Source organism: Ovis aries, chromosome 12, assembly GCF_016772045.2.
Source record: "Ovis aries strain OAR_USU_Benz2616 breed Rambouillet chromosome 12, ARS-UI_Ramb_v3.0, whole genome shotgun sequence".
Lineage (NCBI taxonomy): Eukaryota > Metazoa > Chordata > Mammalia > Artiodactyla > Bovidae > Ovis > Ovis aries.
The window spans coordinates 18,091,941-18,110,850 of record NC_056065.1 but is presented as its reverse complement, the minus strand read 5'-3'; the positions used below and the strand labels follow the sequence as shown (position 1 = coordinate 18,110,850).

Sequence of the window (18,910 nt, the reverse complement as noted above, 5' to 3'; positions counted from 1 at the left end):
CATTTTGGAATCTTTCAAAAATATGCTTAACTAAAAGCATACATGTCATTGTATTAAAAGTACATACTGTTTAAGACTAAAGGTGTAATCATTTTGGTTAATATGTCCCTGAGACAATAGGAACAAAAGTTCCACATAGCATCTAAGGGGACATGTGATTTTTTCCAATTTCCTTTGAATGAATTCTTGATCACGTTAACAGACATCTAAATTGGCAGTAATTCACAAATAAGTCAAAGGGCGAAAGATATTTTTCTATGAAAGGAAACATGCATGTAGATGAGAAATTTAGTAAAAATTTTTTTTTAAAAATTGAATAGTGACAAAGTATGAATTTAAAATCTACTTTGAAAAATTTGGCTTTCAAAGGTTATGTGATTACAGTATTTTAGTCAATTTTCCAAAAAGCAATCAATTCAGTGCATGAACCTACCTAGAATTTGATTCGCGAAGACGGCTATGCTGAACTACAGAAGTTGCTGGACTGATATTAGGAGTAGCGCAGCGAGATGTGCTCAGGTCACACTGATCCAGTAATTTGAGTAGTTCTTCTTCAGTTGGACCACCTACATCTTAGGAAAACATACATCACTGTAGTCATTTGCATCAAAAGCCGACCCTGTGACGAACACTGTTCCTTAAGGAACCTACCCTTATCCTCACTTTTGTTGACCATATCCATGGCAGTGGTCAGATCCCACATCTGAATGCTGCCGTTTGTGTGGCCTGTGAACAAGTACCGCCTTGGCCTCGAGCCCATCCTGCTAGAACCCTCACATTCTCTTACTGTAAATGAGGATATTGTAGTACAGTCAACAGCTTGGATTTCACAGATTCTGCAAAACATATTGTGCAGCTGTTAACTATGGAGAACAAATCACATTTTATAATTCAGACTTTTGAAATTAATTGCCTCTTTGCAAAGTTATAGTCAAATATCCCACATATATAAAACAGATTTAAAGGGATCAAAGAAAGTCAGTAAAATTCAAGGCTTGTTTCTTTGAACCTAGAGAAAAGGCTCTTATAAAACATTAAGTAATTGAAATAAGACAAATCAATCTTAAAAGAAAATTTAAAAGAGCCTTGATGAGAATTAAGCAATTATTCAAAAGGAAGTTACTAAACTAAAAAGGCATAAAGAAACAAAGCAAGTAGGCATGATACTAGAAAAACAATCTTGAAATCATTTAACATTTCTGTGAAAATTTTAAAAATCTAAAACCAGAAATGTACAGCTATATGGGGATGTCTAAACAGTATCCTCCAATAGATTAATAGTTAGTTATTAAAATGCTTTGAAGTTATTTTCATTAATTTTTCTTCATAAAAGATAAATAGTAATCCACATTTGACAAATGAGAGGACAAGTAAATAATGTCAGTAAATGATGTGCCAAAGTCATAGAAAGGTTAACAAAATTGTACTCGATTGAAATATTTATCCCAGCCCATTTTAAAAAGAGAAAAAAAGATTAAGAACAATTAATACCAGGCAAATGCAAGGTGAGAAAATGAAGAGGAAACACAATTCATAAGAGAGACACAGGCACAGAATATGAAGCTTAGTTGAGCTTCCCAGCAAGCAGGGAAAGGGAGAGTGAGGGGGAGAGTTGATTCCTGCAGTGCCCACAGAGTGATAGAAGCTATCTCAGTCTCATTCCCAACCTCAAGGGAAAAGCTTGTAACATTTTACAATTGAGTGTGAAGTTTGTATAATTACTTTTGCAGATATTATTCATCAGGTTAAAGAATGTTCCTTTATTAAGTGCTAGGATTCTTTTTTTTAAAAAATCAAATGGTTGCTAAACTGTCAAATGTTTTTTTCTGTGTTTATCATGATCATTTTTCAATATTATGTATGAACTGACAAAATATTTTTTAAAATCTTGATTCCTGTTTAGAACCACTACAGTCAGCTCTCCATGATGTGGAACTCACACAGATAGAGGGCTGAGTGCACGTATCATTTTATATACGGGACTTGAGTGTGGTGGGATTTTGGTTTCTGCCTGCAGGGGGAGGTTCTGGACACAGAGGGCCCACTGTCAATGGAATTAAGAAAACAGGGACAGTCACAAGCAGTCAGTGAAATCAGCGCACACCTTCACACCATGCACAAAAATAAACTCAAGTGGCTTAAAGACAATGTAAAATACACGATACCATAAAACTAGAAGAGAACGCAGGCCAAACATTCTGACAAATTATACAGACATCTAATAAAATGTTTTTTGATGTCAGTTGCCCAAGACAATAGATATAAAAAGAAACAAACTGGATCTAATCAAACTTACAAGCCTTTGTACAGCAAAAGAAACTATAAACAAAACGGAAACAAAATCTACAGACTGAGAATAAATATTTGCAAGTGATTTGACCTACAAGAGCTTAATTTCCAGAATATACAAACAGCTCATAAAACTAAAAAAAACCAACCCAATCAAAAAGCAGGAATACGTAAATAAAGCATTTCTCCAAAGACATACAGATGGCCAACAGGCGCATGGAAAGATGCTCATTATTGCTGCTTATTAGAGAAATGCAAATCAAAACTACAATGAGGTACCAGCTCACACAGGTTAGAATCGCCATCATTAAAAATATCTACCAATAACAAAAGGCTGGAGAGGGTGTGGAGAAACGAGAACCTTCACGCACTGTTGGCAGGAATGTAAATTGGTAAAGCCAGTATGGAGAACAGTATGGCAACTACAACAAGAATTGCCATAGGATCCAGCAATCCCACTCCTGGGCATATATATCCAGACAAAACTATAATTCAAAAAGATACATGCACCCCTACATACACAGCCACACTGTTTACAATAGTCAAGACACGGAAATAACCTAAATATCCAGCGACAGATCGATGGATAAAGAAGATAATGTAGTTATACACAATGAGCTATTACTCAGCCTTAAGAAAGAATGAAATGATGTCTTCTGCAGCAACAGGGATAGACCTAGAGATTTTCATACTAAGGGAAGTCAGAGAAAAACAAATACCACATGATATCACTTACATGTAGAAATCTAAAATATGACACAAATGAACTTATTTATGAAATAGAAACAGACTTGCAGATGGAGAATAGACTTGTGGTTGCCAAAGGAGAGGATGGATGGATGGTTAGTTTGAGCCTAGTAGACGCAAACTGTGTCTATTAGTCGCTCAGTGGTGTCTGACTCTTTGCAACCCCATGGACTGTAGTCCACCAGGCTCCTCTGTCCATGAGATTTTCTAGGCAAGAATAGTAGAGTAGGGTGCCATTAACTACAGGGAACTATATACAAAATCCTGTGACAAACCATGGTAGTAAAGAATATGAAAAAGTTGTGTGTGTGTGTATGTATAAAAAACAATCACTTTGCTGTAGAATAGAAATAAATACAGCAGTGTAAAGCAATCGTATTTCAAAAAAATAAAATTTTTAAAAAGTACAGAAAGCCTAAATGTGTGAAAATAAACATATGATTTGGCTCTTTTAATTTTTCCTATAGGATAGAGTCCTTAGAATTACTTCCTCCTCTAAAAGATTTTACAGGTTCTTCTCCCTGCTCACTTTTACCACAGTCAAATTACTTCCCCTTTTGTAAGACAAACGTTGACTTCTGAACATAGAATCTTTTCAGTCAAGTGTTACCTTTTCCCAGTAGATGACAGTCTTACAAACAGTTTATTAGTGATGGGAACAACTTTCTGGATAAACACCTGTTGATCATCTCGCTCTCCAAAAGGTCCTTAATCAGAAAACAGAAAACACTGATATAAGTGTAAGTTGATATTTTTTGCAATTTTTTAGATTTCTAATGCCTGGAACAAAAGTACTCAATAAATATATCAATGCTACACCTTTCAGTTACACAATGTTATGTGTCAATTATATCTCAATAGTTGGGAAAAAAAAAATTTTCAAAACCGTAAACATTCAGTGCCTATCATCCCAGTGGGAAGTGGGTTCACAGGGCAACTGTTAAAACTGACAACACTGAGCAGTTCTCGCTCTAAAGATACTAAGACTGGTAGTACAATTCTCATAAGCAGCTTACATTTTTTACAGATAACTATTTTGAAGTCTTTACTGTGGGTGCATATTCATTTAATAGTTTCATGCATAAACAATTCCCATGTACTCCTTACATTCCACCCGTGCTGTTAAGTTCTGCCTATACAGGTGATCTAGAAGGCACATTAATTAACAAACAGGTCCTACAGAACTATTAAAAGTATGGTGGGTATAATACATATACATTACAGATTGTTTCAAATGGACCTTTAAGGAAAAGAATCTACTTCTGTGAAGATTGTGTGTGTGTATATATGGTGTGTTATGGTGTAAGGAGAAACTGATTTAACTTTATATACCTTTTGCTAAAATCAGAGTCTTTTAGTAGAGACATGCTATACTATTTCCTGACGAATGCCATCAAAACCACTCTCAGAATCTAAGAACATCAGCCCCTTTCCAGCTTCAAAGTTATTTTCAGGTTAATTATTAGCAACTATGGGAAAAAAGTATTTCCATTTTCAAATGTGTATAGCCATCATGGCTTCTATTTTTTTTTAAAAAAGTGGTATTTAGAGATGGTATCACTTAGGAAATGCCAGTAAAGATGAAAAATCTGCTCTCAACTTTTTAACAACCAAAAATAATTCCATAATACATATCTTCCTAAGCTTATGATGGGGTTATGACTTACAATACTGAAAATACCGTTAAGTCAAAACTGCATTTAGTACTAAACATCACAGCTTAGCGCCTTCAGGTGGGCAAAGCCATCTAACACAAAGCCTATTTTATGATAAAGTGTTGAATACCTCATATAATTTACTGAATACTGAAAGTGAGAAAGAGAATGGCTGTGTGCATACAGACTGCTTCCAAGCATATCACTTATTTACCCTTGTGGTCATGGGGCTGACTGGGAACTTACCAGGCCTGCTGCTGCTGCCCAGCATCACGAGGGAATATGGTACCACACATCCCTAGCCCGGGAAAAGATCAAACTCCAAAGTACTGGTTCTACTGAATGACTATCACACTTTTGTACCATCATAAAGTCAAAAAATATCATCTGTATAATTTTTTGACTTTAGATAACTTAATCAGAAAAACACACTAAGCTTCTGTTTTAAATAAGTTTAAAAGTGAAAATGAAGAATTTATATTTAGAACTCTATTTTTTAGGTTCCTACTACCAATAATACCCTTCTTCAGCACTGCCTTCATAGTACTTGAGAATGACCACCTATGTCGTTCCCAGAGGAGTAGCTTCCGTGGCTTTCTGTCTCCTCCAGAGACAGGATCTTGAATGATGCTAAAGGAGTAGAGCCCGGCTGAGTAGAGATCATTCCTCTGAATCGTGTTACTGTCCATGTCCGGACATGATTATTATCTGCACAAACTAGGAGAGAAAGAGAACACAGAGTTTTTAAATACAGATTGTAAGAGCACCAACACCATCACTTTTATAAATACATTTTAACTTTTTTCACTATGACCTACAATAAGTAGATCACAGCACACTTTGAGTGACAAAACAACTTCCTTAAAATCATACTTCATTTGTACCTAGCCAACAAAAATGAGATAACGGAATATGGTTTACCTTGCTGCAAATATAAGGTATATAAGTTAATCTGCGGATCCTTACAAAAGTAGCCTATAGGGTATAGATTTAGAAAAGGTTAAAAAAAAGTGTTTGTAAAAGAGATGTTGAATATTTTCTGTTCTGTTGGTAAACTACACTGTAGACAAGTTGCCTACTTTATTTTTTCCAACCATATAAACGGTTTCTGCTTATGTTACTCAAATATCAAACAATTAAGACCAGGAGTTACTGAAAATTTACTGGCACAAATGACATTTGTCCCAAAACTTGCTGCTCATTCAGTTACATCATGGAAAATTAAGATTTCAATACTAAAGTTGAGAATTATTTTTATATAAGAGTCTGTATTTAAGAAACATATTCCAATTAGCTTAATTTATTTTTCTGTAGTAATAATATTAAGCAGTTATATACTGATATATCTCCGAATAAGTAATCTGTTTCTGTTGCTTCTGTCTGAATACCCTATTAAAATATATAAACAATTATAACATTAATGCAAGAACTGTACTTTTGTGGCATGTTTTAATAAAAATATTTACTAACTTGTCTTTTATTATGAAGTCATCAGTATATACTATGAAATTATCCAAAATTTCTTTTATACACACATTTCCTCCTGGATGAGTGTCACAGTTGCACATTTTAAACAGAAATTTAGAAATTTAATTTTAAGCAAACAGCAATAAGAATAAAAAGTGTACATATTACACAGCAAAATTCTCAATTCTCGGAATACTAGCTTTCTGGTGAAAAAGAAGACATTTAGTTCTAGCCTATTTAATCAGCTTCACGGGAAATAATTTCCTGATTTCATTATTAACCTTAAGAGGATTCAGAAAAATAACTGAAATACTTTTAGCTGACTCAAAAATGCAATTATGAAATTTGTTAGTATGAACCATCATCTAACATTTACGACATTGAAACACTAAGGGAAACAGAATGTAATCACATGTACGTTCATATCCACCAGGTGGCAGAGGAACACAGTTGAGTACATATAAAATACCCCAGATTTTTGGCTAAACTGGGTATTTTTCTTGACAAATTTAGATTTCAAACCTGTACAGCTATGTTAAAATGCAAACTTTACCAAGTAATTCTTAGACATCACATCCAACACTAACATCGTTACCATCAAAACAGTATTAACTGATCTTTAGTGCGGCACTGTCATTTACATATCAAAATGGTCTAGCAAAGAATAGTCTACTTTTCTCACAGGATCATATTGTGTCGTTTCATTCATTTATTCACAAGAACTGTGCTAAGTGCTGAGGACAGGGTGGAGAAAGTTTCTGCTGCTGTGGAAACCTATATTCTAAAAGAGGGAGAGAGAGAACTAAGAAAGCAGCAGTCTGTGAAGAAAACAAACGGATGCCACCAGCACAAGCTGACTGGACAGAGGTCTGGCTAGGTTAGACGGAGCGGCCAAGGAGGCCTCACGAGGAGGAGTCTGAAGTGGGACTTGACTGGCAAGGAGAGGCAGCCAAACAAGGATCTAGGAAAGCACATTTCAAACGAAAAGAACAAGGTCAGAGGTTCTAAGGCATTTTTAAGAAACAGAAGAGCCAATGAGCTAGGGTATCATGCGTGATAAGAAAAGTGACAAGGGAGGCTGAGAGAAGAGATCTGAAAGCTAAGCAGGATCCAGAACAGGAAGCGCCATATTAATTTATTTATTTATTCCACATACAATAGATCTGGTTTGCATTTCTAAAGATATTTCTGCCTGTTGTGCGGAACATGAACCATAGAGAGCCAAGACAGAAACAGGGAACAAACTGAGAAGCTCAGCAACCTAGGGGAGAAATGCTGATTTGAGCTAGCAGGTTGGCAGCAATGGACACACAGTGAAGTACTCAGACGTGTGATGTATGCTAAAGCAAAGAAATGGGAGTCACTGATGGACTCCACATATTGAGGCAGGGAGGTGACAGAAAGGGAGGAATCAAGCCTGATTCCTAGATTTTCAGCTTGGGTATAAATGATTAGTGATACTGTGTAATAAGATGTCTTTTGAGAGAGAAATCAAAAGTACCATTTTATCCACCGGGTTAATTTAGAGATGCCTCTTAAACCTACAACCAAATCCTAAGCACAAGCACTGTATATACAAGTCTGGAAGTCTGTGGATGGTCACAGGTGGAAGGAAAGTCTGGAAGTCACTGGCATATAGATGATAACATTCAAATCACCAGGGAAAGAAAGTACAGACAAATAAGAATGGAGACTCTAGAAAAGATTTAAGGCAAACCAACCCTTAGTAACTGGGCAAAAGAGGAAGAATCAGCCATAAAGAGTAAGAAAGACTCCTCAGTGGGGCAGATGTTAGATGAGCGCTGCTGCTGCTGCTAAGTCGCTTCAGTCGTGTCCGACTCTGTGCGACCCCACAGACGGCAGCCCACCAGGCACTGTCATCCCTGGGATTCTCCAGGCAAGAACACTGGAGTGGGTACTGCTTTATAAAATATTTAAAAAAGAGATTGTTGTGGGAAGGCATCATTATATCCAAAACAATGAGACATTCAATAAAAGCAGTCATCTATCCATCTACCCTTCTACCCATCATCCATCCATATATGGAAAAGGTATTTCAGCTCCATGTAATGTTTAATTAGTGAAAGATGCATCACCTTTTTATATTAGGTAGTCTTCATATAAACAAAGTTGATATATGAAAATGATATTTATAAAAATTTAAATTAGGCAGGAACTGATCTACAAAAGATTCAATGCAAAATTGTTTTATAAATGCAAACGCTACTGATACACAATTCAATTTTTGTAAGGTCTTTCAGAAATTATCATATAAAATAATTTCACAGTGAAATTTTGCTTTTTGATCATTTTATGTTGTGTCATCCTAATTTTGCTTTAAAATCTGTAACTAATTTTTTAAATATCAAATTGGTATCTAAAATTTTTTTAAATCTATGACTATATAGAATAGAAAGTCCCTCAATCATGTCCAACTCTTTGTGACCCCAAGGACTATACAGTCCATGGAACTCTCCAGGCCAGAATACTGGAATTGGGCAGCCTTTCCCTTTCTCTAGGGGATCTCCCCAACCCAGGGATCGAACCCAAGTCTCCCGCATTGCAGACAGACTCTTTACCAACTAAGCCACCGGGCAAGCCCTCTATGACTATGAAAAACAATAAACCCACAAATGTTATTTTCTTCACACCTTTTTACACATTTTCTAATTTTTAACATTAGTAGTTGATGTTAGACTACCAACATTCTACTAACTTTTGCATTAAACCTTAAGACAACCAAATTTATATTAAATTCATATAAATTTCTCTAATAAAAAATTCTTCTCAACAGGATTGAGAAATTTTCTGAAGTAAAGCATGCCATAAGAACAAACTATTAAAATAGAGAGTAAATAAAAGATACAATACCTTCTAAATTTATGTATACTACAGCAGACAAGATCAAAGAAAACCATGATATTTTCACAGTACTGAGACAATCACAGTATTTATTAAACTTTTCTACCATTTTTTTTGGTATGCCTATACATAAGACACTGCTTTCGTATTCTTTTAATTTGTAGGAGTCTAGAAAATTATACCCAAGGCAAGGTTTCATATGAGGCAGCCCACCTTAGCAATACCAATAAAATCACTTCACCTGATACCAGATGCTTCTCTGACAGCATGATTTTTGTGACGGGACTTCGGTGAACAGTAAACGTCTGAAAAAGCTGAGGGCCTGACCCAACCGTCTCTGGGTGCTGCACAATGACGCGTACTGCGCCAGAACTCGTACCATAGGCAATCTCGATCCAGTTACCACTGACGCCTACACAAAATCAAAAGCGGAAGGTGAAATAACAGAAGACGATCAATAGAAAGCTGCCCCTGCAAGTGTTCTCTGTGAAAGAAGAGGCAGAGCTGGATTCCGCACTGGTATCAGCCCAAATCCAGCTCAGCACAGAAATCTTAAGACTTCTCTGACCGTCGTAAATGCCTTACTTCCTTTATAAATCGCTTCCTAACACTCACTCCGCTGTACTATGTGTTAGATTCTATCACAGCAACTGTAACCTCCCAGTTCTCTATCTACCTCTACTCTTTATTCATCAGACTGAACCATAATCATTTTAGATCTAAAACACCTTACAGAGTGCCTTGCATGAGACATAGTGGGTATTCATTAACTGCTTAAAGAATAAATCTGATATCCTAAGAACACCACTGCTACAGCACAGTATTCCAGAAGTAATGCCTCATATGACTTCTAGCTTAGAATGACCATCTGTGTTACTTCTGCTACAACATTAAACCTTCTCTTTGAGTAATCAAGTACTGTAATTACTTGTACATATACAAGTAATATGCTCTTCAACAGTTTCAAAGCTGTTAACCAGGGAACAAATATACCCATTATACTGCTGGCATCACACTTACCTATGCTGTCTCTTTTAATTATGTACAAGTAGTTCATCATGTTAGGTTCGTGTGTGAATGTTTTTCTCAAACAGGTGCCCAGATTCCATCACATATTTAAAGATAGAATGGAGTTCAGGGATCGAAAGCCTTTCAAAGCTTCACAGAGAACCTCTTAACTTTAACAGCTGTTGTTTCTGATCAACCCAAAAATATTTGAATCAAGGGAGAAAGGGCAGGCTATGGAAAACACTTCTCAAAATTTAACACAACTACACCCTCATGTCTTAAAAGATACTGCCACCACAAAAGAAATTTTTTCTCCCTTTTAAATTGCGGGGGCAGGGGGAGTATACTTCATTCTAGAGCAGGGGTCAGCAAACTTTCTGTAAAAGGCTAAATAGCAAACAGTTTAAACTTTGCATGCCAAACTGTCTCTGTGACAACCACTCAACTCTGACACAGCTGCACAAAAGCAGCCAACGATAATACATAAAACTGTCAATGAAAAGAACATGGTTTGCTGACTTCTGTTCTGGACCAATATAGTTTAAATTCTACCATAATTTCAATTAAAATAATCTGTGTACACCAGAATATTTTTCTTTCATATAGAAGATAATGATTTTTTATAATCAATTCAATAATATGATTCTACCCAAGTGATATAGTCAACCTATTAATATTACTGGCCACATGTAAATATTTCCTAGAATTCCTTTCATTACAGATAAATTTTCAGTTTCCCATTTATGTTTATCCTTCACTCTAGAATACAAAAATTCTTAATAATTTACAGAACTAGTTTGTTAATTTCACTCCAATGGCCTCTGAAAGAGAAGTTACAGTACTGATGTTTTCCAAAACTTGAATCTGAAGTTTCCTAGAGAAATAAGCTTATTTTCCAATAGAGATTAATAGTCTAAAAGTTCTGTTGTTGTTGTTAAAAAGGTAAAGCTCTTAATTTCAAAATGAAATCAGTGCTCACAGGAAGGTAAATGTGCAGGTAAGTTTTAAAAATAATTTTAATTATTATCATCGTAAGAATTAACAATACAATTCAAAAGAAGAAAAGTTCTAATTTTCTACCCCAGAGTATGTTTGTTGGTCATGTTTGACCTCAATCTAAAACCAAACATCAACTTCAGACTAAAAGAGATGAAATCCTAGCACTGCAGCTTACCAAAACAAAGGACCAGATTAGTATTAGAATAAACCAATGAATAAACATACATAAAACAACATCAATAGCTTATAATAATTTTGATATGCACTAACTTGTTTTGGGTGTGAGGTAAACACTCAGAGCAGTAATAGCATCATTTGAGGAATCATGATAAAGTTCAGTTACAAGAAGATCATTATCCTTCATTCGCAATGGGAACTTCTGCATATCTAAAAAGTAAAAATAGTATGAAAGTAAATAATAAATCTAAAACTTAAGTTAGTATTTTCTTGTTTTCATTTAAAAAGTCATACTAAACAGAGCCATACTAAGTGTCTGGCCACTTACCTATATAATATATTGATCCATTGTTGCATCCCAGCAGAAGGAATGAGCCAGCAGTGTCATAACTAGTTATAGGAACAACGTCTTGAACCTGATGTAGTGAGAATATTGTTAGATGTCAGATGTTAATTACAATCTATATTTTCTGCTCAATTTCCTCAAATTTTTTATTGAATAAAGAAGATACTTAATTAGGGCTTAGAACATGGACTTTCTTTACACACACACACACACACACATCCATGGGGAATTCTGAAGAACCACCAATATAGTCCCCTTTAAAGCTTTTTTCTAAAAAACAAAACAAAACTTATTTCCAACAGCAGCACTTTCCTTTCAGAATTTAGTTGGGTTATCTCCATTTTCTGCACATGACCATGAGGTTAGAGCACATATTAGGACTGGAAAACTAAGTCTGACCCAGGCCCCTTTCTCCTTCTCTCTCTCAAATAAGAGATGAAATGACCTGCCCAGAATTAGAATCATAAAACAGATCAGCCAAATTCAAGACAGTACTTGCTTCCTTGATACACTGTCATTTCTTCGAAAATGGAGCATTCTCTATCTCCCCACTGAAGACTTCACCTCTATATCCTAGGAAACGGCCAACCAAGTTCTCAGATGCTTTTGTTTTTTCAAGCACTAGAATAAAAAGTACAGAGAAGGCAATGGCAACCCACTCCAATACTCTTGCCTGGAGAATCCCAGGGACAGAGGAGCCTGGTGGGCCGCCGTCTATGGGGTCGCACAGAGTTGGACACGACTGAAGCAACTTAGCAACAGCTTAGCAGAATAAAAAAATCAGTTTTCCAAGCAAATCAGGTTAGTTACAAATTAATGAATGCTTACGTTTGTGCTAAGAGAAAAGCAAAGGGCATGATTTTTACTATAAAACAAAACAAAAACCAGAAAGTCTTACTGAGTACTGGCAGTAAGATCAAGCTGAATCGCCCTTATGTACAGCCAGACCAGGCATGCATGTGAAACTTTACACACTCAACATTCACATTATACACTTTTTATGTACTAGGTATTATCCAGGTGAACAGGTACTGGAATGGATAAGGGATGTGAAATACTACTTTTGCTCTGTAGGCACTTTGAAACTCATGGGCAAGAAAGAAAAAAGACAATTACAGGGTGTCAAGCACTAAAACAGGATGTGCCATACAACCGTGGAGGAAGAAAGGATTCCTGTTTCAACTCCAGTCCAGGGAGAAGGACAAAGACCAAGGAAAAGTTCAAAAAGGAAGTAACACTTGAAAACAAAACCAATCAATAACCAGGAGTTAGGCAGAGAAAGGGAAAAACACACATCTGAACAACAGCAAGTACAGTACAGAATCTATGCCAGTTCTAACTAAAAACCAAATTTAAAAACAGCCAAATCTTGGAAACAAAAGACTCCTATAAGCTGTTCATGTTCACAGCCCTAATTTCTGTGTGTACCTTCTGGTGTCATGCTTGCTTATAAGTCACACTAGCACTACCTCTGCAGAGACTGGATGGCCACCCTCAACCCCAGGTCAGGTTTCTGTTTCATCAGAGCCAACAGGTTCAGAGGCAGGTAGTCACTGAGAACTCTTCGGTGATGGGTCAAGAGGTCTGAAGAAAGGAGGGGAGGCTGCTTCACTGATGTATTTTCTTATGTCAATTGTATCTTTTTAGTTCAGGTACTCCAGAAAGTGCTTCAGTTCTACCCCAGAGTCTTCATAGTCAAAGGATAGGGGTAGGTAAGGCCATGAGATTCCTCTCTCTCTAGACCATTTTTCAGTGAAAGGCTGGCAGCGGCCTGGAGCTTTCCCCGGCACATCCCAGACAGACACTTGACCCCCATTCTCTGGGAGGGTGGGTGCCAGGATTAGAGCCTTCCTAATCCTGGAGCAGTGATGGATTTCCTCTTCTTAAGCTCTAAAATCACTGCTGATGCCAACTGCAGCCATGAAACTAGAAGAAAACTGCTTCTTGACAGGAAGCTATGACAAACCTAGATGGTATGTTAAAAGGCAAAGACATCACTTTGCTGACAAAGGTTCAGAGTCAAGGCCATGGTCTTTCTAGTAGTCATGTACAGATGTGAAAGCTGGACAATAAAGACAGCTGAGCACCAAAGAATTGATGCTTTTGAACTCTGGTGTTAGAGAAGACTCCTGAGAGTCCTTTGGAAAGCAAAGAGATCAAACCTATCAATCTTAAAGGACATCAACCCTGAATACCCTTCGGAAGGACTGATGCTGAAGCTGAAGCTCCAATAACTTTGGCCACCTGATAGGAATAGCTGATTTATTGGAAAAGACCCTGATGCTGAGAAAGACTGAGGGCAAGAGGAGAAGAGGACAACAGAAGATGAGATGGTTGGATGGCATCACTGATTCAAGCGACACGAACCTGGGCAAACTCCAGGAGACGGTGAGGGACAGGGAAGCCTGGCATGCTACAGTCCTTGAGGCTGCAAAAAATCACACATGACTTGGTGACTGAACACCACCACCACCTCCTTCCTGCACCCCAACCACGTCCTGCTCTTCTCATGTCCACCTCTCAGCACAAGGAGAACAGAGAAAGCAGAGGACATGTGAAGTTAGGTTACAGAGGAGGTGGTACCAAGATCTTCTCTCCCAGCGTAAGCAAGGAAGCAGTCATTTTGTGGCCTTCTCTTCTTTACCCCCAGTGACTTCATGTCAGGAACCTGAGAAACCACACTGATCAGTACACGTGGTTCCATCATGGTGATCACAAACCTAAGGTGGAAGTGACTTTTCTCTCCTAAGGTAGTTCAGTGATTATCATTAATGTCTATGTAAAAATTTAAATGATTTACATTTTGAAAATAATGAGTCTATCTTCCCAAGCAATACAAGGCCCCTTAAATCTTGTAACCACAATCTCTACCTGGATAATCATTTTTTTAACAAAATGTTTTAACTTTCCTCCATTATTTTTTAAATACTTATTTAGATTCACCAACATATCGAGAAATGCCTTTGCTAGTAATGTTTGCAGTATTCCATTCCTTCGTCTTCTAAGTAAAATAACCTTATCAAAGTGCATTTCTCCAGCAGTCCTTCCACTGAGGGTTATAAGTGACAAACTCTTTCTGTATTATCTGAAAACATCTCTCATTCATTTCCGAATGACAGTTTTGCTGAATGTAAAGTTCTAGGTTGAAACTTACTTCCTCAACTATCTCGAGAATAGCCTACTGTCTCTTCTGGCTTCTTCTGTGGCTCACGGAAAGTCTGTTTTATGTCTAGCTAGAGTGTATCTGGGAGCTTCCCTGATGGCTCACACAGTAAAGAATTGCCTGCAAGGCAGGAGACACAGGTTCAATCCTTGGATTGGGAAGATCCCCTGAAGGAGAAAATGGCAACCGACTACAGTATTCTTGCCTGGAGAATTCCATGCACAGGAGTCTAGCGGGTTACAGTCCAAGGGGCTGCGAAGAGTCAGACACAACTGAGCGATTCATTCTCTCTCTCTCTCTCACACACACAATGTACCTGTCAGTAATCTATGGACACCTTTTGATATTTTTATCTTCTATTACATCACAATGTGTATACTGATTCACAAAGTGTGAAATTTGGTTTTATTCAGCCTTGATGTATTTCTTTAATCAACATAATCAAGCCTTTCTCCAAAATTGTTAGCAATTATCTTTTCTAAATCCCCCCATCTCCACTATTCCCTTCTGAAAGTGACTGTCTCATTTCTTCTTTTCCTATTTTCTACTCCCTTTCTGCTTCACTGTGAATGATTCTCTCAGACGCATCCAGCAATCCACTGTCTTTTCATTTGTTCTTCTGTTTAACACATTAAGTCAGCAGTCCCCAACCTTCTGGCATCAGGGACCAATTTTGTGGAAGACAATTCTTCCACAGACTGGGGCTGGTGGGAGGGATGGAAAGAGGTGGCTTTCAAGCAATTGTGCACATTACTCCTAATCCAAATGCACCACTGATCTGACAGGAGGTATGGGTCAGCCCGGACGCTGGGGACCCCTGCACTGAGTATGAGTTTTGTTTTGAATTTTCAATGGCTTTCAAATTTCTACTGTTTTATTTTGCTTCTTTTCTGACTGTTCCTATTTATTATAGTCTAGTCCTTTATCTTTCTCATTAAATAACTTGAAATTTATTCAGTAGTACCTAACTGTTCAATTATTTTCAGCTCTAAGGTACATTTGTACTCCAACTGCCTACATTTTATGACTTTCCCTCATTTGCTCTCATGTGTAGTTTGCAAATTTGGGGAGGTTATGGGCTCACTTTCACTAGAAAATATTTATTTTGTGAAGCCCTGTGTGCCATATCTTGCTTGGTTTCATGTCCACCCCTAGAAATGTAAATGACCCTAGACCAGTTCTATAAATTTCTCAAATTGGAATTCCCAAAGCACAAAGACTTATCTTTCGCTTTCAATTCATGTATTTGTACTCCTTATATGATTGCGGCCTCAATTTCTCATTGATAGTTTTCTCCTGCACTACCTTTCCCAATCCAAGATATGGAACATATATCAAGATTTCCTATTCCAAAATTATTAAGCAAAAATTTCCCAGTCTTCTTCTCAGGGACTGAGGCAGATTATTAAAGCTTCAGCTTTTTGCAGGAGGCTGGATTTACACGCTCCCCTGAAGCCATGCCTCCTGGTCCTGGTGGGATCCCAGAATCTAGAGACTTGACTTTGATATGTGGTATGCAAGTATGTATAAAGAAACAAATAACAAATGTAATTCAATACCTGATATTAATAGAATATATACTATTTTAGTATTTTTACCCAATATTTCTGTATGTCAGTATTGGGGGGGGCTAGTGTCAGCTGATTTAGCATTGTTACTGTAAATCCCGATGGTTTAGCAAGTAAAGAATCTGCCTGCAATGCAGGAGATGCAGGTTCGATCTCTGAGTTGGGAAGGTCCCCTGGAGGAGGAAATAGCAACCCACTCCTGTATTCTTGCCTGGGAAAATCCCAAGGACAAAGGAGCCTGATGGACTACAGTCCACAGAGTCACAAAGAGCCTGACACGACCGAGCACACACACATGCACTGAAAATCCTAAGCAAGCAAATAAGACATACTCAGGGTAGTGGTGAGTACACAACAGACATCCAGGCATCAAGTCTCCTCGCCAGTGACTGAGCTATTTCAGCTGTGTTGCTGTAAATCCCAAGTCAGAAATACAACCTACTTAGGATAGCATTCAGGACACAATAGGCACCCAAATGCCACTCCTCTCTCCAATGAATTCTGGCCCTAAGATGCCAATTCCCACCTTATTCCTGACTTGCAGGGCTCACAAACCTGTTACAAATACAAAAAACAAGACAGCTAACCCACCAAACGGTACTTGCGACATCAGTGCTGCAAGAGCATCAGACCACAGCAGAAGAGAAGCGAGATCAAGCAAGCCTCCCGAATCTAGTCCAGCACAGCCCTCAGGCCACAGAAATTCACTTTCATTCTCCATTAAGCCAAAATTTCCTCCTCAAGTTTGCCCTCCGCTGTTCAGTTAGCTTATAACTCAGATGACTCAGGTAACTTTGGCTGACGATTCTAGTCTTTCAGAATGAACGGAGTTTTCTGATCCTTTAGGAATCAGGATACACAATGACTTTCCAGGACTGACTCCCAAAACTGTCTTTTAATATGAGAATGAAACATGTAATATGTTTCCAATATGCATCTACATTTAAACTTGAACGACTGGGGAAATAAGTCCTAAAACTGCTATTCTGCCCTGTAACTCAGCCTAGGCTACCTATTTGAAATACTCTTATTACTAACCTTCTTAAATCTAAAGAGGAATTAAGAAGAAAATTAAAATGTTTCTTTTAAAAAATAATTTCCCTTTTTCTTACTCAAATCAGATACAATGCACATATAACATTTTCATTAACATTTTACTGAAGCTGTCCTAGCACATGCGTTTGTATGTGTTTTGTGCCTTTAGTCGCTCAGTCGTACCCAACCCTTTGTGATCCCATGGACTGTAGCCTGCCAGTCTCGCTGTCCATGGACAAGAATACTTGAGTGGGTTACCATTTCCTTCTCCAGGGGGTCTTCCTGACCCAGGGATCTCCAGTCTCTTAAGTCTCCTGCACTGGCAGGCAGATTCTTTACCGTCTGAGCCACCAGGGAAGAGCTACAGTAAGAAACTGCTACACCTAAATACCACCACGGCTTTTAGGCTTAAAAACGCTTGCTCTCAGCCTTGCTCATCTGACTCAAATATTTCAAATCAATCTTGATTATACAACTGGAGTCAGGAACTACACCAGTTGTCCTGTGTACTTCTGTGTTACTCCTGGGCAGAACTGTGGCTACAGGCCAGATCCGAATCTGGTCATCCGTGCCACAGCAGTCATAGGAGTCAGCCCCAGGTTAGAACTGTCTGTTGAGATTTCCAGATCAGACACTGAGATTTCATACTAGCTCAGTCCTGCACACCCCAAAAAAAAAAAAAAAATCATCTATCTAGGTTATAAGTTAGAAGGCTTGTTTGCTGCATGAATGTTCAACTTACCCCAGGTCTTCCTGAAATGTGATAACAAACCTGCTTTGTCAGCTATGGTTTTCAACTCATGCATGTACCGAACAAGACGCAACAGGTTATACCCATGGGACTAAAAGCTTAAGTATCCACGTTGAGGACGCCAGTACAGTTTCAGGGATCTCAAAAATATGAAAATTTTTATATGCAGTTGTGACATTAGAAAAAACAAAAAGGTGATAAAGACACATGTTCCTTTAGGAACTAAAATGCACCTCACGAGTTTCATGGCACAGATAGCACCACTTCTCCGAGCTACTGAAAGCTCAGACTTGACATATTAGCCAAGTAACCTATCTGAGAGCAGACCTTCCATAGATCATTAAAATCCACATTCCTCTTTACAGGAACAACACCAGCTGAAGAATCCCTCCTCCTCAATTTTAGATCAACCTAGATCAGTCCTTTCCCACAGTCCCTGGCCCATCACTTTTGTGGTAATACCTTTATGATGCCTTTTCTGTGCCTACATGGAAGGTCTTGTATGAACTAGCTCAGGCACTAGCGAGGAGACTTGACACCTCTTGTGTACTCACCACTAACTGCCCTGAGTATGTCATATTCGCTTGCTTAGGATTTTCAGGGCACGTGTGTGCTCAGTCGTGTCACGCTTTGTGACTCTGTGGATTGTAGCCCACCAGGCTCTTTTGTCCTTGGGATTTTCCAGGCCAGAATCCTGGAGTGGGTTGCTGTTTCCTCCTCCAGGGGACCTTCCCAACCCAGGGATCAAACCTGCGTCTCCTGCATTGTAGGCAGATTCTTTACTTGCTGAGCCATCGAGATTTACAGTAATAATGCTTAATCAGCTGACACTAGCTCCACCTA

The 18,910-nt window shown here is 38.0% G+C and overlaps 1 protein-coding gene across 6 annotated transcripts in view; it reads right to left on the bottom strand.

Moving 5' to 3' along the window:
• Nucleotides 1-18,910, bottom strand: part of KCTD3 (potassium channel tetramerization domain containing 3) — a 64,080-nt gene that overhangs the window by 1,924 nt on the left and 43,246 nt on the right. For 3 of the 6 annotated variants that reach the window (XM_027976268.3, XM_027976269.3, XM_027976272.3), the window contains 7 exons: nucleotides 11,533-11,620; nucleotides 11,298-11,414; nucleotides 9,262-9,432; nucleotides 5,253-5,408; nucleotides 3,647-3,743; nucleotides 652-836; nucleotides 434-572 (listed from right to left, as the gene is read on the bottom strand). In XM_027976268.3, the coding sequence (XP_027832069.1) occupies nucleotides 434-572; nucleotides 652-836; nucleotides 3,647-3,743; nucleotides 5,253-5,408; nucleotides 9,262-9,432; nucleotides 11,298-11,414; nucleotides 11,533-11,620 (953 nt within the window). The remainder of the gene's footprint in view (nucleotides 1-433; nucleotides 573-651; nucleotides 837-3,646; nucleotides 3,744-5,252; nucleotides 5,409-9,261; nucleotides 9,433-11,297; nucleotides 11,415-11,532; nucleotides 11,621-18,910) is intronic. The other 3 variants (XM_027976270.3, XM_027976271.3, XM_027976273.3) reach the window with 1 other exon arrangement.